At 34.0% G+C, this 23,356-nt stretch overlaps 1 protein-coding gene across 1 annotated transcript in view; it reads right to left on the bottom strand.

Moving 5' to 3' along the window:
• Positions 1–7,960: 7,960 nt before the first annotated feature.
• Agmo (alkylglycerol monooxygenase) overlaps positions 7,961–23,356 on the bottom strand; it is a 302,224-nt gene continuing 286,828 nt past the window's right edge. Inside the window, exon 13 of the mRNA XM_048339753.1 lies at positions 7,961–8,177. Coding sequence (XP_048195710.1) covers positions 8,103–8,177 — 75 coding nt within the window. The 3' untranslated portion in view covers positions 7,961–8,102. The remainder of the gene's footprint in view (positions 8,178–23,356) is intronic.

The raw sequence follows: 23,356 nt of genomic DNA, 5'->3' as shown, positions 1-23,356 counted from the left end.
CTGAGACCAAAAATATCTTGAAAGTTTGTGGGGTTTGTACCAGTTGTCCAAGAATACAACAAATAAGTTCAGTCAGGGGAATTTGAAATGATTTCTGGGCAGCATGGAGAGCTCACGTGAGGAATATCATGAAGGAGGCTCCACCATTTTGTGTTTCCCTCAAGTCACATTCAGCTACAAGAATGGAGATACAGAGAAGATAGGAGCTGAATTTGATTGGCATTGTGAGTTAGTGAGATCAAAAAATTGTTATAAGTACTACCTTGAAATGCAATCTTTTTTTCACAGTATGTAATTGCACATGGAAGAGGGAGAAAATAAAACCATTGTGGGGATATAACAATGTGGAAATATGAGAAGCCAGTTGAGTATGAGCTGGGAAGAGGCTGAAGTGGTGAGGGGGTAGAGTGTGTGACCATACAGGGTTGCTCCTGTTAATCACATCAGACTGTTACAAAGTAGACAAGACATCAAAGAACCAAGATGTCAAGGTACTAGAAAGAATATTTCCATGAGTATTAAACTCTCAAAGTGTTTTTGTCTGATGAATCATGTTAATAATTTATTTTTCTGAAGCACCTTTTATACATGAATCCGTTTTTTTCTGTTACTCACTTGTCCAAAGCATTCTAATATATTGAAAATATTCCCCTAGTTACTTCATATATTTGAAGAACAAATTACTCTGGTTACAATGTTCAAAACAATTGTTTGAGGACATATCTCCCACTAAAATAATTCATTGTTTATTTATCTATACTACCTCTTCTCCTTTGAATATTAAATCCTAAATTTGCAAATCTTAGTATGCGCATGGCTTGTAATATTTTGATTTGATAAACTACTAAGTGATCATACAGTTGTTGAGACGTGCAAGTTCTAAATATGATCTGAAATGATATGTCTCTATTTCATAAAAGCAGAAAACTAAATTGATACAGACAACAAAGTATAAAACAAAGAAAAAAAGAAAGCAGCACCCTGAAAATGCAAAGTATTTTTAAGAAATTGATCAAGTTATCCCAGGGTAATAAAATCCACCATGAGCAATTCTTGTGGTACTTCTTATTAATGAGATGAATGGATAAGAAACTGTAAGAACTCTGAGAGGAGAGATGATGCTAACAGATATTTGACATATTTTAGGATTTTTTTCTTCTTTCCAGATGACTAGGAAAATTAATCCATTTTATAAAAATTACAAAGCCTGTCTTCCATTACAGAGTTTCAAGGAAACAAACTGGTTGTAGTTATGGCATGATGGATTTAAATCAGCCAAGAAATTTTTAAGGATTACATATTTGTTCCTACAATCAATAGCCATGTCTTCCTCCTTATGTATCAACCCAAAACATCAATCCAAAGAGGATGCACAATTGTGACAGTAAACTTTAATAATCAAGATATTCAAGCAAATATTACATTTGAAAGCAATGGCTGCTTGTTTCTACTTCTATCAGAAGAAATGTTCCTTAAGGAACTGCCAGGGACTTTGTAATACCAGGAAAGGAAAAGAAAGCTAAAGAAATAATTTTTCAACTAGAAAGTCAAAATGCATAATAAATACACAAGTAAATGAAGAACAAGGTTGACATAAAACTTCTTCTAGTTATATTAGAAAGAAGAGGGGGGTGAAAGAAAGGGAAATAAATGAATAAGCGAACAGAGCAAAGAAAGGACACTAGACATTAGAAAGGAAATTACATCTGTAAATGAATTAGATTTTATAGTTTATTATGGAGTCTAAAACTGGTGAATAAAATTTTAATTTTGTATTGTAATTTCTCAGGTCCTTTATATTTTACTTATGATTGTCCCCTTTGACATAATAATAGTGAACAACTGTGAAAAGAAATTTCACTGACAGTTAAATTATTGAAACAAACAAATCTGACCATATTATAAGTGTGGTTTTATTACTTTAAAATATAGAAGCAATGTGAATAAACTGCTTACAGGAAAGTGAGAAACACCAAGGAACTCAAGGTGATTGAGAGGTCTCATTTTTCTATGAATATCTGAGGCAACCAACCACCAGATTGAACCTCTGAGATTGTTTCTAGTGACTTCTCAACTATGTTCTGTGTTCAGTCTGCAAGTGGCTACAATGGAAGGCGAGTCTAAATAAAATTGCTACATTCCCTTTCTGCAACCAAGCAAAACATCTTAACAAAACTCAGTTGTTTGACTGAAGCACCATCAATTAAGTTTTCCTTTTGGAAAAGGTTATTTCAAGTAGCTTTAAAGTGCCAACAATTAATTTGTTGAAAATATTCAGTAAAATTGATATTTAAAAGAAATAGAGAAGGAAAGAACAGCAGTCACAAGGGTAAATGGAAACTGGATCAGCAGAAACACTTGCAGGTGGTAAAATATCTTGTTCAGTATTAGGAGATAAACATGCTCCATTTCTCTCAGCTTTAGGGATTCTTGTGTTGTAAGCTGGGAATAATATCCTGGGCAAGTGTGTGATGAAGCAGATATCAAGATCCTTTTCTGAGGTCCTGCTCACTTACTATGGACTCGAAAGTAGCAGGTGATTCAGTGGAGTTCATTCACAAACCACTCACCGTGAGCTCCTGTCAGCTGTCATTGCATGTATGGATAATCAATGTCCTCTAATTAAGTTATGAAATAAGTTTCCACCCATTTGAAAGAATTCTCTGAAGTGGATCAATGTTTTAAAACATTATCACTCAAGGTTCTTAATTGGTATGTTAAGAAAAAAATTTCCTAACCACCGACAATACAGTTTTACAATGTCTAATTCACAGGATTTTAGAGGCCAAATTAAATACTACTAATAGGGAACTATAAAATAAATAAATAACTAAATATGTTTTTCTATCTTTAGGATTGAGGAACAAAACTGCATGCCTTCACAATTATTTACAGAGGCAGTTTGCAGCTTTCCATTAGAAATGCTAGATAATTGATGAGCCTTAGTTTTTAGTGTTTTCTCTCTTGAGAGAAGGAAGGGAAGAGAATTAATGTCCTTCCAGTCAAAAGCAAAAATAAATTACATGGTATCACTCAAAATCAATTTATAACATTGCTAATGGTTATGTGATCTGTCATCATGAATTAGTGGTCAGCAAGAGAAAACTGAACTGGAAAACTAGCAGGGTGGAAGGTGAAGATAAAAATGTTCTGTTCCCGCACAAAGTCTGAGGAAATCTACTTCTCAGGACACCATGTCCGTCTTCCCCTGCTCATGCCAGTGAACCTGTAGCTTGAAACCATTATTTCAAGCAGAAAACTTTTTACAAACATAGGGAAGAAATCTGAAAGAGAAATGAGAAAACGTGTTTACTCAGTGAAAACTGAACTTCCATGTAATGTATACTTCATCTCTTTTTATTTTAGGCCAATATAAATTATTCAGACATATATTTTTTATTTATGCATCATACCCAGGGAAACCACTAAATATCATCAAACTACTCTGGCATATTAAAAATCTATTTGATTTATAAAGAGTCTCTTCCTTTGGTGTAATTGAATGTTGTAACTCAGGGGCTAGAATATCTTTAGGATATACAATTTGGGTCTTGGCATTTTAGTGAATTCAAGCCAGCAGAGGGCTCTCTGCTGTAATATGCTTTGCACATGCAGAGTCCAGCAAGTATTGGTGGTAAGGGACCAAAGTTGAATATAATATTTATTATGGGCTGCAGTATTTTCTCTAATGCTGTGTTTAATTATGAAGTATAAAAATATGAATGAAGTAAAGCCAAACCCACTTCTGACGCTTGAAATATAATTTGTTAATTTTTCCATCATGTAGAATTTAATTCACTGCTGCTGTTTCAGTTTGAAAAATAAATATGCTTCAGTCCTGTAGAAATATTCCTTCCTAGACACCTGCAGTCTGGCTTTCTCATGTGTGTGCCAATCTGGCACTTGAACTCAGGGCCTGAGTACTGTCCTATAGCCATTTGGCTCCAGGCAGACACTCCACTGCTTGAGCTACTGCTCCAATTCTTTTTTTTTTTTTTTTTTTTTGGCCAGTCCTGGGGCTTGGACTCAGGGCCTGAGCACTGTCCCTGGCTTCTTTTTGCTCAAGGCTAGCACTCTGCCACTTGAGCCACAGCGCCACTTCTGGCCATTTTCTGTATATGTGGTGCTGGGGAATCGAACCCAGGGCCTCATGTATATGAGGCAGGCACTCTTGTCACTAGGCCATATCCCCAGCCCCAACTGCTCCAATTCTTTAAGTGGCTAATTGGAAATAAGGTTCTCACAGACTTTTCTACCTGGGCTGGTTCTAAGATTCTCAATCTCAGCCCTCCAAATAGCTAGGATGAAAAGTGTGATCCACCAGCACCTGGATAATTAAATTCAGTAAAGGATTACATCATTTTGCTTAATAGTTGTAATTTGGACTCTTAAAATTATTACTCAAAATGTAAGAGATACTGGAGGAAGGGAAGAAAAATTTTCATCTCCACTTCTTTCAGTTCTCTGAGTTTTACCCTGCTTGTCTTTCAGTTTCTTCCACGCAGTTCATTTTTTACAACTTCCCCCCACCCCCAAACCAATATACACAGGATGTCTTGTGCAGTTTTGTTTAGAGATTTATATTAATATTACTATGACAATTTTAAATAGCATAGAATGACTGGATGTTCCTCAAATGGCTAAAATAGTCCTATCACATTAAACATGCATATTATAAATTAACTTGTTCAAGTAATTCTGTCATATTTCATTCATTGTCACTTCTGTCATGTGATGCCTAATATTATGTTGTTGGAAAAGGCAAATGCAGGAGGTGACTACTATTATAATACATTGTTATGACAAGCACATATTTAAGTATAACTTAAGCAAAATAGGAAAAGTTGAATAATCAATGAAAATGCAGTATTTACTCTTTCTCTGCTTTTAAAAAATTATCCTTAAGTAGTTGTACAAAGAAGTTGCCATTTAGCAAAGAAATTCATAAGTTCAATGCATTTTAATACTACACCCCTTTCAATATTTTCACCCATCCCTTACAACCTAACACTTCCCTCACTTTTCTTAATTTTGTACACTATACACTGAATTATTTTAATTAATTTACTTTATTGTTATTGTAGAGGTGATGTACAGAGGGATAACAATGACATGAGATTACAGATAAAGTATTTCTTTCATTGAGTGCCTTCCATTACTTCATTCTTTCTCAGTCCTTCCCGCCCATCTCCACCCACAAGTTGTATAGTTCACTTTCATTCATGTCCAGTGGAACTCTACTGATGCACTTTTTCACCCTTTTTCCCTTGAGTTCTGTGCTCTCTCCCCCCCAAATATATACACATGAAAACACTATATATGAGGTAAAGAAGACCAAATCATTAAAAATTAATTTTTAAGATGGTTGCTTGTTTCCATATCTTGGAGTTCAGTTCAGTGTGTATACTATTTTATTTTATTTATTTAAATAAGAAAACTACTTTTTATTTTCATTTTCTTGTTGTTTTTCCCTTATTTATTGTCAAAGTGATGTACAGAGAGGTTGCAGTTTCATATGTTAGGCCTTGGGTACATTTCTTGTACTGTTACCTCCTCCCTCATTTCCCCCTCTCCCTGCCCCTTTCCTTCTCCCTACATGAGTTGTTGAATTGGTTTATACCAAATGGTTTTGCAAGTGTTGCTTTTGGAGTTGTTTGTCTTTTTATCTTTTGTCTCTCGATTTTGATATTCCCTTTCACTTCCCTAATTCTAATACCAGTATATACAGTATCCAGAGTACTCAGATGAGATACAGTGATAGTGTGGGTACAACCACAGGAAGGGGATACAAGTGAATCATCAACAATCATTCGTAAGGAAATGGAAGGACTTGGAAAATATTATATTAAGTGAAGTGAGCCAGACCCAAAGAAACATGGACTCTATGGTCTCCCTCATAGGGAATAATTAGCACAGTTTTAGGCTAGTCACATCAGAGGATGACAAGAGCTTAATAGCTATGCCCCTATGAACGCATAAGTTGATGCTAAGTGAAATGAACTTCATGTTATGGAAATGACTGTTATATCACTGTTGTGATCACGTTCAACATGCCATGTGAAACCATAGCTTCTATGGTTGATGTATACTATTTTATATAAACATGAAGTAGCATTTAGAACTGCACCCTCCTATTTCTCTCCTAAGAGTTTCATTGTGTGGATCTAGAATCCTGTATGATTTATCATATCTCAGTGCATTTTAGATTTAATTTCTGAATATTTGAGAGAATATGTCCCATTTATGTCTCTAAACTTGGCTTATCTCACTTAACATGATTTGTTCTAGTTCCATCTATTTCTCTGCAAATGACACTTTTTTTTTTTTTTTTTTTTTTTTTTTTGGCCAGTCCTGGGCCTTGGACTCAGGGCCTGAGCACTGTCCCTGGCTTCTTCCCGCTCAAGGCTAGCACTCTGCCACTTGAGCCACAGCGCCGCTTCTGGCCGTTTTCTGTATATGTGGTGCTGGGGAATCGAACCTAGGGCCTCGTGTATCGGAGGCAGGCACTCTTGCCACTAGGCTATGTCCCCAGCCCTGCAAATGACACTTTTAATTTCTCTAGTGATGGTGTAAATTCCACTGTGTTTAGATAACACATTTTCTTGGATCCGTTCTTCTATTGTGGGGCATCTGGGTTCTTTCCATGTCTTATATATTGTGAATAGTGTGTCAATGAACATGGATGTGCAGGTGTCTTTATCATTTCCTGACTCATGATGTTAAGGGTAGATGCCCAGGAGTGGTATGGCAGGGTCATAGGGAAGGGCTTTGTTTAACTTTTTGGGGAACTTCAGAACTGCTGTCCAGGGTGGTTGTATTAGTTTAAATTCCCACCACTAGTGGAAAAGGATTCCTTTTCCCCCACATCCCATGAACATTTATTGTTCAAATTCACAGTGTTGTCCAATCTTACTGGAACAAGGCAATGTCTCAGAATTATTTTGATTCTCATTTCCTTTCTTGGTAGGGATGATGAACATTTTCTTATGTGTTTCTTTGCAATCCTTACCTCAGTGATTGGTTTGTTAGATTTGTGAGGGGTTAGTTTCTTCAGCTCCTTGTATATTTTGGATATTGGGCCTTTGTCTGATACACTGCTGGTGAAAATCTTTCCTCAGTTTGTTGGCTGTCTTTATAGTTTAGTAATTGTTTCTTTAGTTGTTGCGCAGAAACTTTTTCTTTTGATGTAGTCCCACTTGCCAAGTTTCTCTCCTCTCTGTTGAGTACCAAGGACTCTATTAAAAAATTCTACCTATACATATAAGTTCTAATATTTCTCCTACTCTCTCTTGCAGTAATTTCGAAGTTCCTGGTCTGATATGGAGGTCTTTGATCCACATTGAGTAGATATTAGTAAATGATGACAAACAGAAATCTACTTTTAGTTTTCTGCATATGGATAGCCAATTTTCCCAACACCAATTGTTGAAGGAGCTATTTTCTCCACTATGTGTCTTTGCTCCCTTATCAAATATCAGATAACTATAAATGTATGGTTTTATTTCTGAGTCTTCTAATCTTTTGCATTAATCTTCAGGTCTATTTTTAACACTGTATTTCTTACTTTATTGTCCTCTACTTACCTTCATTCGTCTAAGCCTCTTCCCTTGGCTGCATTTTTACATTATATTCCCCTCCCTTCTGAAACTTAATTTGATAAATAATATCAGTGAACATAACATCCATGTATTTGAAGTCATTTGCTTTCTCCAGCTAAGGAAAGTGTAACTGGCTTTAATTTTAACAGAAAATGACATGCAACAGAAAATAATATGCAAATAATATAGAAATTAACTGTACAAGTTGGGAGTGGGACTGGAGAGGAGGGAAGGTGGGAGAAAAATAAGAGAGAAAGGAGGTAACAAGTTTGACAAGAAATGTACTCACTTTACATATGTAACTGTAACCCCTCTGTATGTCACCTTGAAAATAAAATTCAATTTAAAAAAAGAAAACAAGCAAGGGTTAATAGTTTTATTCATCTTTCATTAAAAACTCAGCCCCTGTAAGCATTCCAGGAGGTTATCACATTCCCATACATGGTAATTATATGTTGAATTTGCAGGCAACTGATTAAAAGAAGATAATTGTGTCCACCTTGGTTATTTCTGAAGGTAGGAGGCAAGTTGTTTCATGCTTCTTACACCCCAGAAAGCAATGCAGATGGAAAAAAATATCTAAAGGAATAAAACAAAGAGAAAAAAAATCAATACTTCTGTTCAACTGAGTTAAAAATAACTTCCTAGGGGAAATGAATATAAACATTTTACACAGTTAAGTTATTTAAGCTAAATGTAAAAGTTGTTCGTTGATAGAATGTAGCCAGTTTAATATAAAATACATACACAGGCAAGAGTTTTGCTTTGTGATTTTTTTATTCTCATACTCACACTGGGCTATTTCAAGGGGTGGGACTACCTGAGTTAGATATGGAATGAAATAAAAGTTTTTTTCTAATATTTTAGGATATTGCCTGCTATATGTTTTATATTAAATGATCTCATCACGTTTAGATTGTAAGAAGCCTTTTGACTATAAGAAACAAAAGCACTGCTAAAGAATGATCCCTTTCTGAGGCAACATGATCTGGCCTCCTGTGAATTTCATCTAACAAGAATTAAATTCCAAACATCGCAGCTGACTTACCTTCTCCATCTTCTGATCTTATTGGGTTGCAAAAGGCAACTGAAAAATTCACTTTAAAACTGATGACATAACTAGATCATAACAAGAAGCTTCGAGCATGTATTGAGTAGATCCCCTTGGTTTCACGTAACATCAGACCCTCAACATAAATCACCAAAGTGTAGGCACATTGTACTCTTGCTTTTTGATATTTGAGACAGAGGTTTCACTTTGTAATTAAGACTGGCATAAACTCACTATGTAACCTAGGCTGGCCTCAGACTCAGGATTCTGCTGCCTCTCACTCCTTAGTTCTGGGATTACAGATTTGCACCATGAGGCTTGGAAGGTACTGCTCTTAATTCCAGTGATTGAAGCAAACAAGAAGAATCATAATTATCCTTAATAAATAGTTATGGTGTGGTATTTTGTTCACTATACCTAATCTATATACCATAAATTCATATATTCATGGCTCATGACTATGCAGTAGCCATTGGCTTTGTATCATCAGGAATTTTCTAAATTAGCTATCAAAAGATGAACAGTTGATTCTCCATATGAAGAAGCTCACTATTCCTGGAAGATCCATTAATGTACAGAAAGGAAGATCAACTCAGTAATGTGTCATGGCAGAGGTATGGGAACACTCAGGGATGAGGGACTGCAGTGGTGAGGATATTACCTACGGTCAGCCATTAATTCACACTTAGTGCCTGAATAAAAATGCATGACACCATCAAAAAACAAATGCAAAACAAAACTGATGAAACACTAACAACATCAACGGTGACAATAAAACCTCTGCAAACGTTCATGTTTACATTAATGGTAGATTTATGCATGGGTTGTCTAGTTTCTCAGGAAGCTTCTAATTTTTATAAGCGATCATTATCCTTCAGAGTTGCTGGTTAGATACTATTTTCAAATCCATGCATTTCTTTCAGCCTATAACACCCACAAAATGAAAACAAATTCAAAATGAAATCAGCAGTTTTATGAAGCAGAAGTCAAAAATAATATTAACATTTTGGAATTGCCTCAGAAGTCAAATGCAATATATTTAAAGGCTGGTTTTCATTTTGTTTCTTTTGACTGTAATTCAAGAGAAATGACCTCATGGGATTTCTCATGGCAGTGCCAGGTAAAATAATATCGAGATTTGGGGAGTGTTTGTGCAAGTTCTTAGACTTATATAATGAGTTACTTTTGTCTCTGAAGATGGGTTTATGTTGACAGGAAAGCAGAGGAGATAGCTTTTCAAGCCTGACAAAAAAATGACAAGTACCAGTGAATAGTTCAGAATATTTCTTAAGTATCTAGTAGTACCTCATGTTGTGCAAGGTAGTAGATTCTGAAGCATATTTGGCAATGAGATTTTTATTGGCTTTGAGTCTGGTACTCTTTAGTCATGAAGCTCATCTTCATGGGGGAAGGTTAATGTGAATCTTCAAAGAATATATGTAATTTTTATGTTTTCAATAATTTATTCTTCCATATTCTTCAAGGTATGGCCAATTACTTTCAAATATTCATACTTTTATCTGAATTTCCACTGGTATTAGAATGGGAAGTAATGACTCATATTTGTAATTTTAGCTGCTCAGAAGCCAAAGATTGGGAGGATCATTATTTGAACTCAACCCAGGCAAAAAGTCTACAAGTTTGGGATATTCTCACCCCAACCATAAAATGTTGGTCACTGTGGTGTATGCCTGCAATGCATAAATAAAAACAAGATGATCAAGGTCCTGGCAGACTAGGTCGAAACCCAGGTGTGATGATTTTTAAATAATAATAAAAACAAAAAGGGTTGGGGGTATGAATTGAGTGGTAGAGTGCCTGCCTAAATACCTAAGTCCTTGAAACAATCTTATGATGTAACAAAGAATAAAAGCACCATAATTTTTAAAAACAGTGCAAAAGGTAACAGTTCTGGTTTATGCTTTTGTTATGTTTTTTGTTAGTATGCCATTTTACAATTCAATCTGTCTTTAAAACTAATAACAATTTCATTTCTTGTAATTTTTATTTAGCAAAATTACAAAGAAATTCTCTTTACTGAAATGCCTTTATCTACCCAACGTGAAGGATTATAGTTTGATCCTATTTACTCTTTTGATTCAAGCTCCTATGTATTAGACTTCCTCAGTGGTAGAGTGGTAGATCTATTTATTTTGCATCTACTTGTGGATCTGTCTATGTATCTTTGAATCTGTGTATCTACCTCTCTATTTAAATCTCAATGCATAAATCTATGGAGAGATATGCATATCTATATACAGTTATACATATCTATCATTGTATAAAGATATATATGCCTAAGTCTATATAGATTGACAACTGTGATAGATAAATAGATAGATAGATAAATAAATGTATAAATAGGCAAATAGCTCTGTATAACTGCTGAAATCTTTGGTTCAGAGCCAGACCTTACTAAATGCACCATGGCACCATTGCTTAAATGATCCATTTTTCTTAGGTGCTTTCAGTATATTTGACTATCTGATACACATGATGAACTTTGGAGTTCCAGACCTACTTGAAACCCAAAATTTATGTGGTTCATAAAAGAACTGAAAAATCTACAAGACATCAAAGCTTGTTAGTTTATGTTTATATTGTCCCTGAGAAAATCTAACTTCCCAACCAGTGTAGTTAGTTCAAATCAATATGAGAATACAAAGTGAATTCATTTTTTTCTTTTTATTACTAATCACCTGGGTTTGCCTGGTTGTTATTTTGAGTGAAAAACTGCCATTTCTCTGTAACTGCTATTTAACCTTTTACAATCAAAGTATTGATTGTAAAAGTACCTTGATTGGAGGTTTTTTTGTGTAATGAAATCCAGATTGGCAAAACATCATAGAAATTAAATAAAATGGATATGTCCTTTTAATAATATGCATGACCTTGACCTATTAGGACTATTTAAGTAGAAGAAAACTCATTTTCTTTTATATTTTTCAGTAAATTTATAGTGACATAATATATATAATGAATGTGAATATGTATAAGATATATAATTTCAAGTGAAACCATTACTTAGCATGGACTGAACATAATCACTTGATTATTGAAACAATTCTATTTAAAATTTTCTTTTGTTTAATCCTCTCTTGACTTGTATTCATTTTGATTTTCCACAGTTCTTTATAATTATGTGTCATTTTAAGTAACTGTTCATTCAAATATTTCTTAGTCAAATAAAATGAACACAGGAGAAGTTCTGGTTATGGCTTAGAAACAGAATAAATGGAAATCATTACATTGTTTGGTTTTGGTTTTGTAATATTTTTCTATAATCTATAGATATGTCTGTGGCCATGTAGAAAGTCAATGAACACTATGTTATCCTAGTTCTGGGCAAGTCCCATGGTTTTAACAACTGGATGTAAAGTATGAAACAGAGGAAGTTCATTCATAGTGTCAAGCCCTCCCTGTTCTAATACATCATTAGTGGTCCTTGTTTTCAGGCTGTTTTCTTGACTTCTCAGGGACTTCAACTCTGATGCCTGAACTTTGGCCTGTACAGATGCTCTCTTTGCTTTCTCCACCTCTTTGCAAAAAGCTCATCAATTGGCAAGTGGCTAATCTGAGCAGCTAAGACATATTAAGACACCTGTGGGAATCAGTTGTATTATTCTGTGATTCCACCCAGTTATGTAGGTTTCAGAGGCCTCACTCAAAATACCTGTCTATAGGAGCAAATTAGGTACTTCATCCTAAACAAGAGAGAATGGTATGGGAAGAGGGGTTTGCTAATATGCATGTGGTGTTTCTCAAATGGAAATCCTTCAACAATAACCCAATCTGATGTATTTTTTTTCTTATACACATATTGAGTCTTGACTACTGTGAATACACTTGTTGTATTTACCTACAACTGATCTGATGAACAAAGAAAAATAAATATCATCCTGGACAGTGGACAGTTTGCAGGTACAACTAACAAGCAACATCCTACAGCATGAATGAAGGGAAAAATAAGACTTTTCATCTCATTTAACCCTTAGAGTTGAGAGGAGAACACAAACTTTAAGTACCTAAACACATATTCACAAGAAAAATAAAACCCCTGAAATAGTAAAAAATTATTTCCAATCTCAAGCAAGTATTTGCAGTCACAAATATCGATACAGAAAATAGTCACAGAGCTCCATCTCATTGAATTTTAGACCATTGGAAGAAGGAAGGTAATTGTGCTTGTGTACTGGCATTGCTAAAATGTTAAAAAGGAGTATGACAAAAAGAATTTAGTCATTTAGTTGGTGAAAATAATCTTATATTATACCTTGCTAAGAGTACTTAAATAATTTTAAATATGAAGTAGCATTTTTAGGAAGATCAGAGAGCTAGTCACTTTATTAAGAAAATAATATTACTGTGCACCAGTGGCTCTTACCTATCACCACAGCTACTCAGGAGGGTGAGATTTGAGAGTCAAAGATTGAAGTCAGCCCAGGCAGAAAAGTTCCCGAGATTCTTATCTCCAATTAACCACCAATAAGCAAGAAGTGGAAGTATAGCTCAAGAGGTAGAACTGTTCAGTTCAACAACTCATGGGTGGGTGGGAAAGGGAAAGGAGGAGAGGGGAAGAGGGAATGAGGGAGGAGGTTACAAACAGGACAAGAAATGTACCCAATGCCTAAAGTATGAAACTGTAATCTCTCTGTACATCAGTTTGACAATAAAAATTTAAAAAAAAAAAGAGGTAGAACTGTAGCCTTGAGCGAAAAAGCTCAGGGTCAGTGACCAGGCCCTGAGTTCAATCCCAGAACCAACACACACACACACACACACACACACACACACACACACACACACACACACACACACAATTACTCAATTACATAAATGCTTAGATGAACTTTTGTTTTTATACTGATTTCCTAAATTTCCTTAGGAATGTTTTTCTTTATCCTTAACAGATCATATGCTGGACTTCAGTAGAAGATTACAATTTCCCCTAAAAATTATTTCTTTGTTGTAGATGAAGCTCATAAAATACCAGTTAACTGTTGGTTTTATATAACTGTAATAAGCACAATACTAAGAATTGCTTTAGTAGAAACAGATTAAACCTGAACCATATTTTTATTACATTATTTGTAGAAAAGATAAACCAACTATTCACTAACTTTCTTTTTAACAAAATATTTTGTTTTTTTGCAGTGAGGGAAATTATGTGTTCTTACAGATAATTCAAACGAGATGAAATACAAATTGCTGCAAAATAACTGTATTTCCTATTAAAGCAAAAGAAAAAGTAAGTACAAACAGCACTGGAGTAGAAATAAGACCCAAATGTACAGAAGGTTTTTTCAAGTAAAAACAAGCAGAAAATATTAGGTGGCAAGCTTTTTTTTTCCCTTTACTTTTGCAAGATCTAGTTTGAGAAATTCCAACTAAAAAGAAATTGAGAATTTTGCTTTTAGTCAGTATATTCTATAGGTGACAAACTTCCAGTCACATCCAGAAAAAAGCGAACTGTAGACCTGAAAAATAATATGACCATATAGTACCTATTATTAGGAAGCTTTGTACTTTCATTTTTGTTTATGTTTATTTCTACACCTTAGTCAAGAGGAAATGCAATCATAAATGTGTTAATATTTGCCTAATGAAAATTATTTACCATGTAAATATTATACTCTTATTTAAGCCATTATCTGATTTTATTTATTAAAATTCTTATATGAATTATAAATAGAATTTATATGACCATTCATGTGATTACAATGAGGTTTTAGTTAAGCATATATATATATGTATATATATATATATATATATCAGGCATAAGACATCTACTGGCATTAGTTTTTATACAAGGAAATATAATGAGTATTCTGTGATTGAAATTTTTAACAAAAATTCATTTTATAGTAAAGATTTAAAACCCTTTAGTAGACATCTGAAGAAAGAAAAGTTAATATTTTCTTATTTTAATTTCTCAGTTGGAGCAAGAAACATTTATAATCACATTGTCAAAAAGCACTATTGTAAACAACAAATACAATATCCTTCACTCTAATAACATACTCTGTTCCAAAGAGATGGTCATCTTTTATGATATATAATAATTTTTTACTTCTAAAATTATGTACTGTCCAATAAAGTATGTATACATTTCCATACCCTTTCCAAAGATAGTCCTCATATTCCTATTTGTCCATTCAGTCTACCTTTGAGCTATTACAACAACACTTGAAAATTATGAATATTATGAGCAAAAAGATCCCTCTAGAAATATCTAAATTCTACCTACAATTCAGAGAATGTATCTGAAGACAGTTGGCATTCATTAGCTACCGTGCATACAAACCCATCTGGTTGAAATTGTGAAGACCGTCATTAGCATAAAGTGAAAATACATGCTACATTTCTCAAAAACATCTGCAGATTCTTCTTCACCATTGAATTCTGAGTCTGACTGAACTGTTTTTATTGACAAACAAGTTTAAAAGATTTGAATATTGCCAAATTTTGTTCTAAGAGTATGAAATTCAAAATTGTCTTCAACAAATGACTTGGGATTATTGCTTACAAAAACTATACATTTTCTATGTGGATTGTTTTTTCTGAAAAATTTGTAGACATTTTGTTATTCACAAGTTCAGCATCTACATTTCCTTCAGCTTTTCCAATTAGATGTATTTCTTTCTTTTTTTTTAGTTTGACACATGTCAAAAGGAAAGCTTTGAGAAATGCTTAGTTTACCACAAGTAAAAGAATACAGATAAATTAAAAAGACAACCTAAGTTGATAACACATAATTGATATTTGTGGGTAACTGAAATATATGATGACTTACTATGTTTTTCAAATCATCCAAATTTCTATTGCCTTTAACAATTGGATAGAAGCAGAAAGCGTATGTGCAGAGTACTTAGGATGCATATATCTGATTAAATAATAAGGGATCAAATACTATTTGAGTGAAAAAATTAGGACAAATCCTGATTATTGTGCTGGAAAAATATTTTAGGAAAGATGGGGTATTTTATAATAAAAAATTCTATATCACTAATCTTTTTCTTGAACTTAACAAGGAGCTCCAAGTTCTTTTATCCTGATGCATCTGAAAAGGTAGGTGAAAAAAGCAAGAAAAGAAAAAAAAATAATGTTGACTATTTTAGTTAGTTTTTAAAATGTGGAAATAAAACAAGAGTTGGAAAAAATATTGAGGCACAGAATGGCCTTGCCTAGTTTTACTCGGTGATGACTTCTTGGCATTCAATCACCAAGTACCAAACCACTTTAAATAACCTAACCTTCTACTCCTCAAAATTAAATGAACTGTGGCTGTTTTTAAAGAATCTGATCATTTCATGAATGTAAGGCAACATTCAACTATTTCACTTTTAAAATTTTAAGATTGTTTTGCATTGAATATTCTAGGCAAGTGCTCTACCATTGAGCTATACTCTATTAACATTTAAATGTCTTTTTTTGGTACTTCCATATTTATGAAAAATATTTATATAGCTTAGAAGTAAAATTTCATTTATTTTTTTCTGAGTATGCCTACCAGCACAAAATTGCTTTTCTCATATACTATTTTCCTTTTTAGTGAAATGTTGTCAAGTGTTGTTAATGTTGTCTTGAACAGATAACTCTATATGATGAGAAATATGACATAAATATTTAAATTAAAAGGCTTATCCCTTTCTAATATTCTTATTTTTGACTACTAAAATTTATTGTGCTCCATGTTAAAATGACAATTATGAACAAAAGTCATCCAGAAAATTACTCAGTCCCAATCTTCTATCAAAATACAATTTGGGTGGTAAATGAGAATTCTAGAATCCTATAAAGACATTGTGATATTTTTAGTGTATTTGAAAGCATAAATCAAGACAAATGTTGACATAAATCAATAACCTAGATATTTTCCCCTCATAGATAACAATTTTCAGTATGTGTATACAGAAGCTTAAACCCGGGGGAGCACTGACCTACAGAATCCCATTCCATACCTCTCTTTGGGATATTCAGTGTGCTATAATTTTTTTTTGGTGTTTATGCATTATCTAGGAAACAAAAATAGAACTCTCTTACAACTGAGTTCATTTTTTAGGGGAAAGCATCATGTTTACAGAAATAATAGTGATGTCTTGTTTTAAACTTAAGACAGTCTATCTTGGGAAGATAAGTTTTGAAAGCATGCTTTCACATTGTTTTTGCTTGTGTAAAATAATGATTAGAAGCTTGGTAAAGGGAATGTCTAGCATAGGCTAATAGGCAACCAACAACCCACATATGGCGTGCAGCTTGAGATATTTCTCAGAGTTTTTCCAGAGATGAGACTGCTCAAATGGTTTCTCTTGTAAGTTCTAAATCATAAACTGCATCCGACTAGGCCAGCCGTAACAGAACTGGACCCGAGGGTATGCAGAGATTTGTCCAATGGCAAACAATGACGGCTTCCTAAGGAAGCGACAGCTGCTTTCCTGAGAAATGCCCCAGATGCCTGAATTTTCCCTTATGCTCCATTTTGACTACCTGTCCTGGTACAGTTCCAACAAAGAGAGAAGCTGGCAACAGGCGCTCAGCTGTTTTTAGTAAGCCTTGGCAACATAGGCACTGATTATATAAACATTGAAGACAAAGGACATATTTTCTAGTTTCTAGTTTCTAGTTTCTAAGCTATAAAAGTAAAAAGGTATAAACCTACACCTACAGTGCTTCTGCTCCAAATAATAATGATAAAAGAATAGTAAAATTGCAAAAGCAAAGTCTACTATTACAAGAAGTGTGGTATCATGAACTGCTGAGATGTTCAAATCATATAGCATATTGGAAAGATGTGAAATCTCCACATTTGAGAGGCATATATATATATATATATATATATATATATATATATATATATATATATATATATATATATATATATATATGGTCATAATTCTTTGTTGTTGTTGTTCATGTTCTTGTTGTTCCAGTCCTGGGGCTTGAATTTAGGGCCCTTGGATTCCATTCTTGAGGGTTTTTTGCTCAAGAGTGGTTCTCTACCACTGAGTCATAGCTCTATTTCCCAACATTTTGGACGTTTTCTTGTCTCACTGACTTTCCTGCCCATGTTGGCTTTGAACTATGATCCTCTGATCTTAGCCTCCTGAATAGCTAGGAATAGGTATCAGCCACCGGCACCTAGCTGTGATCATGATTCTTCAAACCTTTGACCAATGTAAAAAGAAATCTGCTAAGCAAAGCTGAAGCCATTCTGAGCAGAACCAAGATGGCAGAGTGATAAATAAGTACCTAATTGATAGCAAGCTGTAAAAGAGGTAGCAAAATTTAATGAACTGAGTAAAGGAAGAAATTTGGAAAAAAATGCCAGAGATGATTTATTATTTCACAGTTTTTGTCTGTATTGGAAATGACAGTCTGTTAGACACTCAAAACTTTTGAGAAGCTATTAAAATATCAATGTAAATATCAATGTAAAAGAATCTATTAGTTAAAAGTTGAATATGATAAAAATACCAAACTTTCAAATTCTTTTAAAATAGATACTCCTATTATTAAAATCATTCATTACCCACATATTTAGAGATAGGTGGAGTCTGTAAAAATAGCATGACATCTACTTCAAAGATAAATAGATACACCAAATTCTTCACTGACTGAATCCTCATTACATTTTACTCATTAACAAATACCTATGCCACTCCTGTTCTGTGCCAGGAATTTTCCTGCTGAGTAGAAATTTAATATTAGGTATGATCCTTGAATTCATAGAATGTAGATCTTTATTGTTTATCCTGAATATATCTACTAAAGGTTGATTAATTTTTATGTACATTATTTCTAACTATTCAAGGGGACTTATTTTCATAGTGTTGCCATCCAAGAAATGAAACAAGAAGTTTTTATTGTACTGTTTGTGGTTCTTTTCCCCTGATTTTACCTTTGTTGCTGTTATTGATATCTGTTCTCTTTGTCATATATATGTTTATCTGATTTAGGGAAGAGAAGGGGAAGCACAGAAATGGTGGGACAAAGTGCAAAATAATTCAGCAGTGATACCTGACACTATATTAGAACTGAACTATGCAACTTGAAGCGGAAAGGGGTCAGGAGGGAAAAAAACAGGGAGAAATGAGGGTGTGGGTAACACCATTTAAAAAGAAATGTACTCATTACTTGACTTATGTAACTGCAAGCTCTCTTTCCATCACCTTTATAAGAATTAAAAACTTGTTTTAGTAAAATGAAGTAAAACAAAGGATAATATTCCATTTTTCACTGGCATTACATATTTGTAAAAATGAATTATTATGCCACACCAACTTTACAGGGTTTTGAAATGAGTAAGTAATTATCTTCCTTTGCAGATAAAGTGTCCCTAGAATTAGCATTCCTTGCTTTCATCTGCACTTTTTTGATGAAGCTTATTTGAATTACAAATTCATCTTGGAGCAGTCAATAATCATAATATGGCCCAAGGTCTACAAAACACAAATGATTTTATCCATTTGTTGGGAGAACTAATTGAAGTAATACACATAAAAACACTTCAAGCCAACTGCTGGTGGCTCATGTCCATAACCCTAGCTATTCAGGAAACCGTGAGCTACAGATCACTGTTCAAAACTAGCCTGGGTAAGAACGTCTATGAGGCTTTTATTTACAATTAGCCATCAGAAAACCGGAAGGAGAGTTGTAGCTCAAAGTAGTAGAGCCGTTGCCTTGAGTAAAAAGAGCTCAGGAACAACACTCAGGCCCCGAGATCAAGCTCCAAGGTCTACAAATAAAAAATAAGAAAAAGACCCACTTAAGAATATGCTCAATGAAGATTTGTGGTTTTGATTGGTGATGTAGTATTGTAACTGTTAATTCAGCCTTTATAAAAGTTTGCCTAAATTTTGTTCAGAAAATATCATCACCTCTTTTCTCTATACAGTTTAATTGGATGTAATAAAACAGTATAAATAGAAATTCTAATGAAGATCAAGATGGAGCTTCTCTTTTATTTTTGAAAATCACTAACTGTAAATATAAAGGAGTCTTTAAAGTTGCAAAATTTATTCTATAAAACTATTCAGTGATCGCTATAAAACTTGTGTTCTTACCTCTCCAGCACTACTTTTTTATTTAACTTGGGCTTACTTTTGTGATTTGGGACCATTCCCAGTTCCATGGAATTTTTGCACTGATATTTCTTTCTCTGTTAAGAGTGACATTGGTATTTTGATGCATTTCACTGAATTGTAGATTACCCTAGGTATCATTGCTGTTTTCATGATATGAAGTCTGCCAACCCAGGAATATGGAATGTTTTTCCACTTCTTAATGTCTTCTATACAGTCTTAGGATTCCTAAGAATTTTTTGTTTGGCTTTGTTTTTTGAGTACTGCAAATGGAGTTCTTTCCTGATATCACTCTAGGCAAATTGTCAATATACAAAAAAGCTACTGAATTTTGTGGATTGATTTTATATCTTGCTACTTTGCCTAAGTCATTTATCAACAAAGAGGTGGAGTCTTTAGAGTCCTTTAGTTATAGTATTAATGTGATTTGGAAGTTGGAAGAGTTTCAAATCTTCCTTCCCTATTTGGATCCCCTTCATGTCTATCTCTTGCCATTTTTCTTTGGCTACAAATTGCAGATCTATATCAAAACAAAGTAGAGAATGTAAACATCTTGTATCTTTCCTGATCTAAGAGGCTATGATTCAGTTTATCAAAATTTGGTATGATGTTGGCTGAAGGTTTGCCACTAACAATCTTTACAGTACTGAAGAATGTTTTGTCTGTTCTACTTCCTTCTGATACCAAAGTACTAAAATATTCAACATTCACTCTTTGGGGAAAAATGATTTTCCCAACATAATATACTGCTACACTGTTCTTAGCGTAGCCCTTACAGAATGATACTTTCAAAACATTTACTTTTTAATCTAGTGCATTATTTCATTTATTTAATCTCTAATGAATGAGCCAGGGAGATGGTGTGTGTGTGTGTGTGTGTGTGTGAGAGAGAGAGAGAGAGAGAGAGAGAGAGAGAGAGAGAGAGAGAGAGAGAGAGAGAGAGAGAGAATGGGGGAAGGGGGAAATAAATATTATCTTTAGAAATAATGATAATAAAAATTAACTGAAAACAGGTAACAAAGCAATAATATATATGTATATATATATATATATTAGGACAGGATGAGGTTTTATAAAGTGTTTTGAAAACTATGAAAGTTTATAATTATTATATAAGATTCTATGTTTTATGAAAAATAAGTAAGTATAAACCATAGAAAAGAAAATTGAAAGTAAAAAGAAATATCTCCTGTTGTCACTGTAATTGATTTTGGTACCCTGGGTATTATATATACATTTATCTGAATTAGGAAAGGGAATCAAAATGGTGGGACAAAGGACAAAGGGCAAAACAATGCAACAGTAATACTCACAGGACAGTATATTGAAAATGAACTATACAACTTGGACAGGCGGGGAGTTGTTGGGGGAAGAGAAAGTGGGAGAAAAATGAGGGAGGATGTAACAAGTTTAACAAAAAATGCACTCAATACCTTATGTATGTAACTGTAACCCCTCTGAACATCACCTTAACAATAAAATTAAATTTAAAAAATTAGTAATGGGCTGGGGATATAGCCTAGTGGCAAGAGTGCCTGCCTCGGATACACGAGGCCCTAGGTTCGATTCCCCAGCACCACATATACAGAAAACGGCCAGAAGCGGCGCTGTGGCTCAAGTGGCGGAGTGCTAGCCTTGAGCGGGAAGAAGCCAGGGACAGTGCTCAGGCCCTGAGTCCAAGGCCCAGAACTGGCCAAAAAAAAAAAAAAAAAAAAAAAAAAAAAAAAAAAAAAGAAGCCAGGGACAGTGCTCAGGCCCTGAGTCCAAGCCCCAGGACTGGCCAAAAAAATAAATTAAAAAAAAAAAAAAAAAAAAAAAAAAAAAAAATTAGTAAGAGTAAGTGGAATCTCCTTGGTTAGTTTTTCATGTCAACCCCGGCAACGTAAGTTGTCAGAAGTTAAATTACACTAGGAAAAAACCCTCTGTGTATGCAATTTTTATGGTATTTTTTCACATATTCAACTTTCAGGTACACTGCTAAAGAATAGAGACATATGACAACTCACACCAATCTCACCTCTATGAACATTGCAAATATCAGAGTAAAGGAAAAAGTGGACAGGGACTGGAGGCATGGCTCCAGTGGCACATCACCAGCCTAACAAGCTGGAGGCTCTGAGTTGATTCTCTAACACTACCAAAACACTGACCAACAAAGCAAACAAAACAATGATGATTCTAAACTGCTTGTATTTGTAGGATTTGCTCCTTTTATTTTTAGAATTGAGGCTCTCTTACTAATACATATTTAATGTATGCAATTGCTTTAATGAGGATCAAATAATATAGTAAGGATAATTGATGGGGTAATTTCCAGATCGGAGATCAGCTTAAATGCATGAATAACATTACTTTATGTACAGAAGAATATTTACTTTGTTTTCTTTGATGTAACACTTGTTTTAAAATGATGTTTTATGCTGTTTCTATTTTCAACTGCCTCTTTGACAGCAATACAGAGCCTATACAGATACAAGTTTCATTTTATTTATGAATAAATTTTATAATATAAATAAATATAATATGAAGCCTGTAACAGAACATGTGACATACTAAGATTTTTTTGTAGTAAGTATAGTCAACTGATTTTGTATTTGAATACTCACTTTTATTTCTTAATCATAGTCCTGTACAACACATCAATCCACTACAGAGTTGTACTTCAGGGATCCTCCTTTTTATGAAGTGTGAGAAACACTGTATGAAACTAATAGGGAAGCATCACAAAACTCTGGATCAAGAAGGCTCTTTTGATTTTCATAGTTTCATAGAATTTCTATGGATGAATCTGCAGTATAATAAGTTATGTGCTCTACTCAAGAGAGAGAACACATCCTCAGAAAAGTTTTTATCTTTGTTTCTTTGCTTTATTCTTTGTTCTGGTAAAATGTGCTACAAGCTCTCTTTGAACTAAAGACTCTTCAAAGTTTGCGTTGTGAACAAGAGTCCTCCCACACGAGTTTGGCCACTGGGTCACTGAGAATGATCTTAGTATATTTAATTTTCAAAATACATACAATTGGAACACATGTGTTTAATCAAGAATGGCAGAGTGAAGTTTCGGGAAAAAGGGGCCACGGGGTCTGGGTAATGTTTTAGTAGGATATGGTTAGAGATTATTGTATGAAACTAATTCCTGCTGATAATCACAACTGGTCTCTGTGCAAACCAGTTTATACTATTTGAGTATAGCTCTAGAGAGAATATCAAAGTTACCAAAATGTGAAAGAGTGCAGCAGGAGACCCAGAATTTTATGTAAATTAATCCCACAACATGGAACATATTACATTGAGGGTTTGAGGAATTTGGAACTTAGAGTGGCTAGGATGTGGATTTAATTGAAACACAATATTACGACAATCATTTTTTTCCCTCTCAAGATGGAATTTTTAAGGTGCATACAAATATATAATTGAGCACTGACAATTAAACCATAATGAAACATTTTAAACAAACCATATCTGTTTTACAATATTTACTTCACTGAAATACTTCTGCATATTCTGATTCTGTCCTTAGAGTTGAGGCATCTGAATAAATGAACAGCTCACGGAGGTGAGCCAGTTAACTCTGAGATGAAGCCTCAAAGGCTCACACATATGCAAAGCACTTCTTCTGGAAAAAA

The sequence above is a fragment of the Perognathus longimembris genome, chromosome 2 (genome assembly GCF_023159225.1).
Source record: "Perognathus longimembris pacificus isolate PPM17 chromosome 2, ASM2315922v1, whole genome shotgun sequence".
NCBI lineage: Eukaryota > Metazoa > Chordata > Mammalia > Rodentia > Heteromyidae > Perognathus > Perognathus longimembris.
The sequence above is the reverse complement of the archived record's forward strand: the minus strand, read 5'-3'. Positions and strand labels throughout refer to the sequence as shown.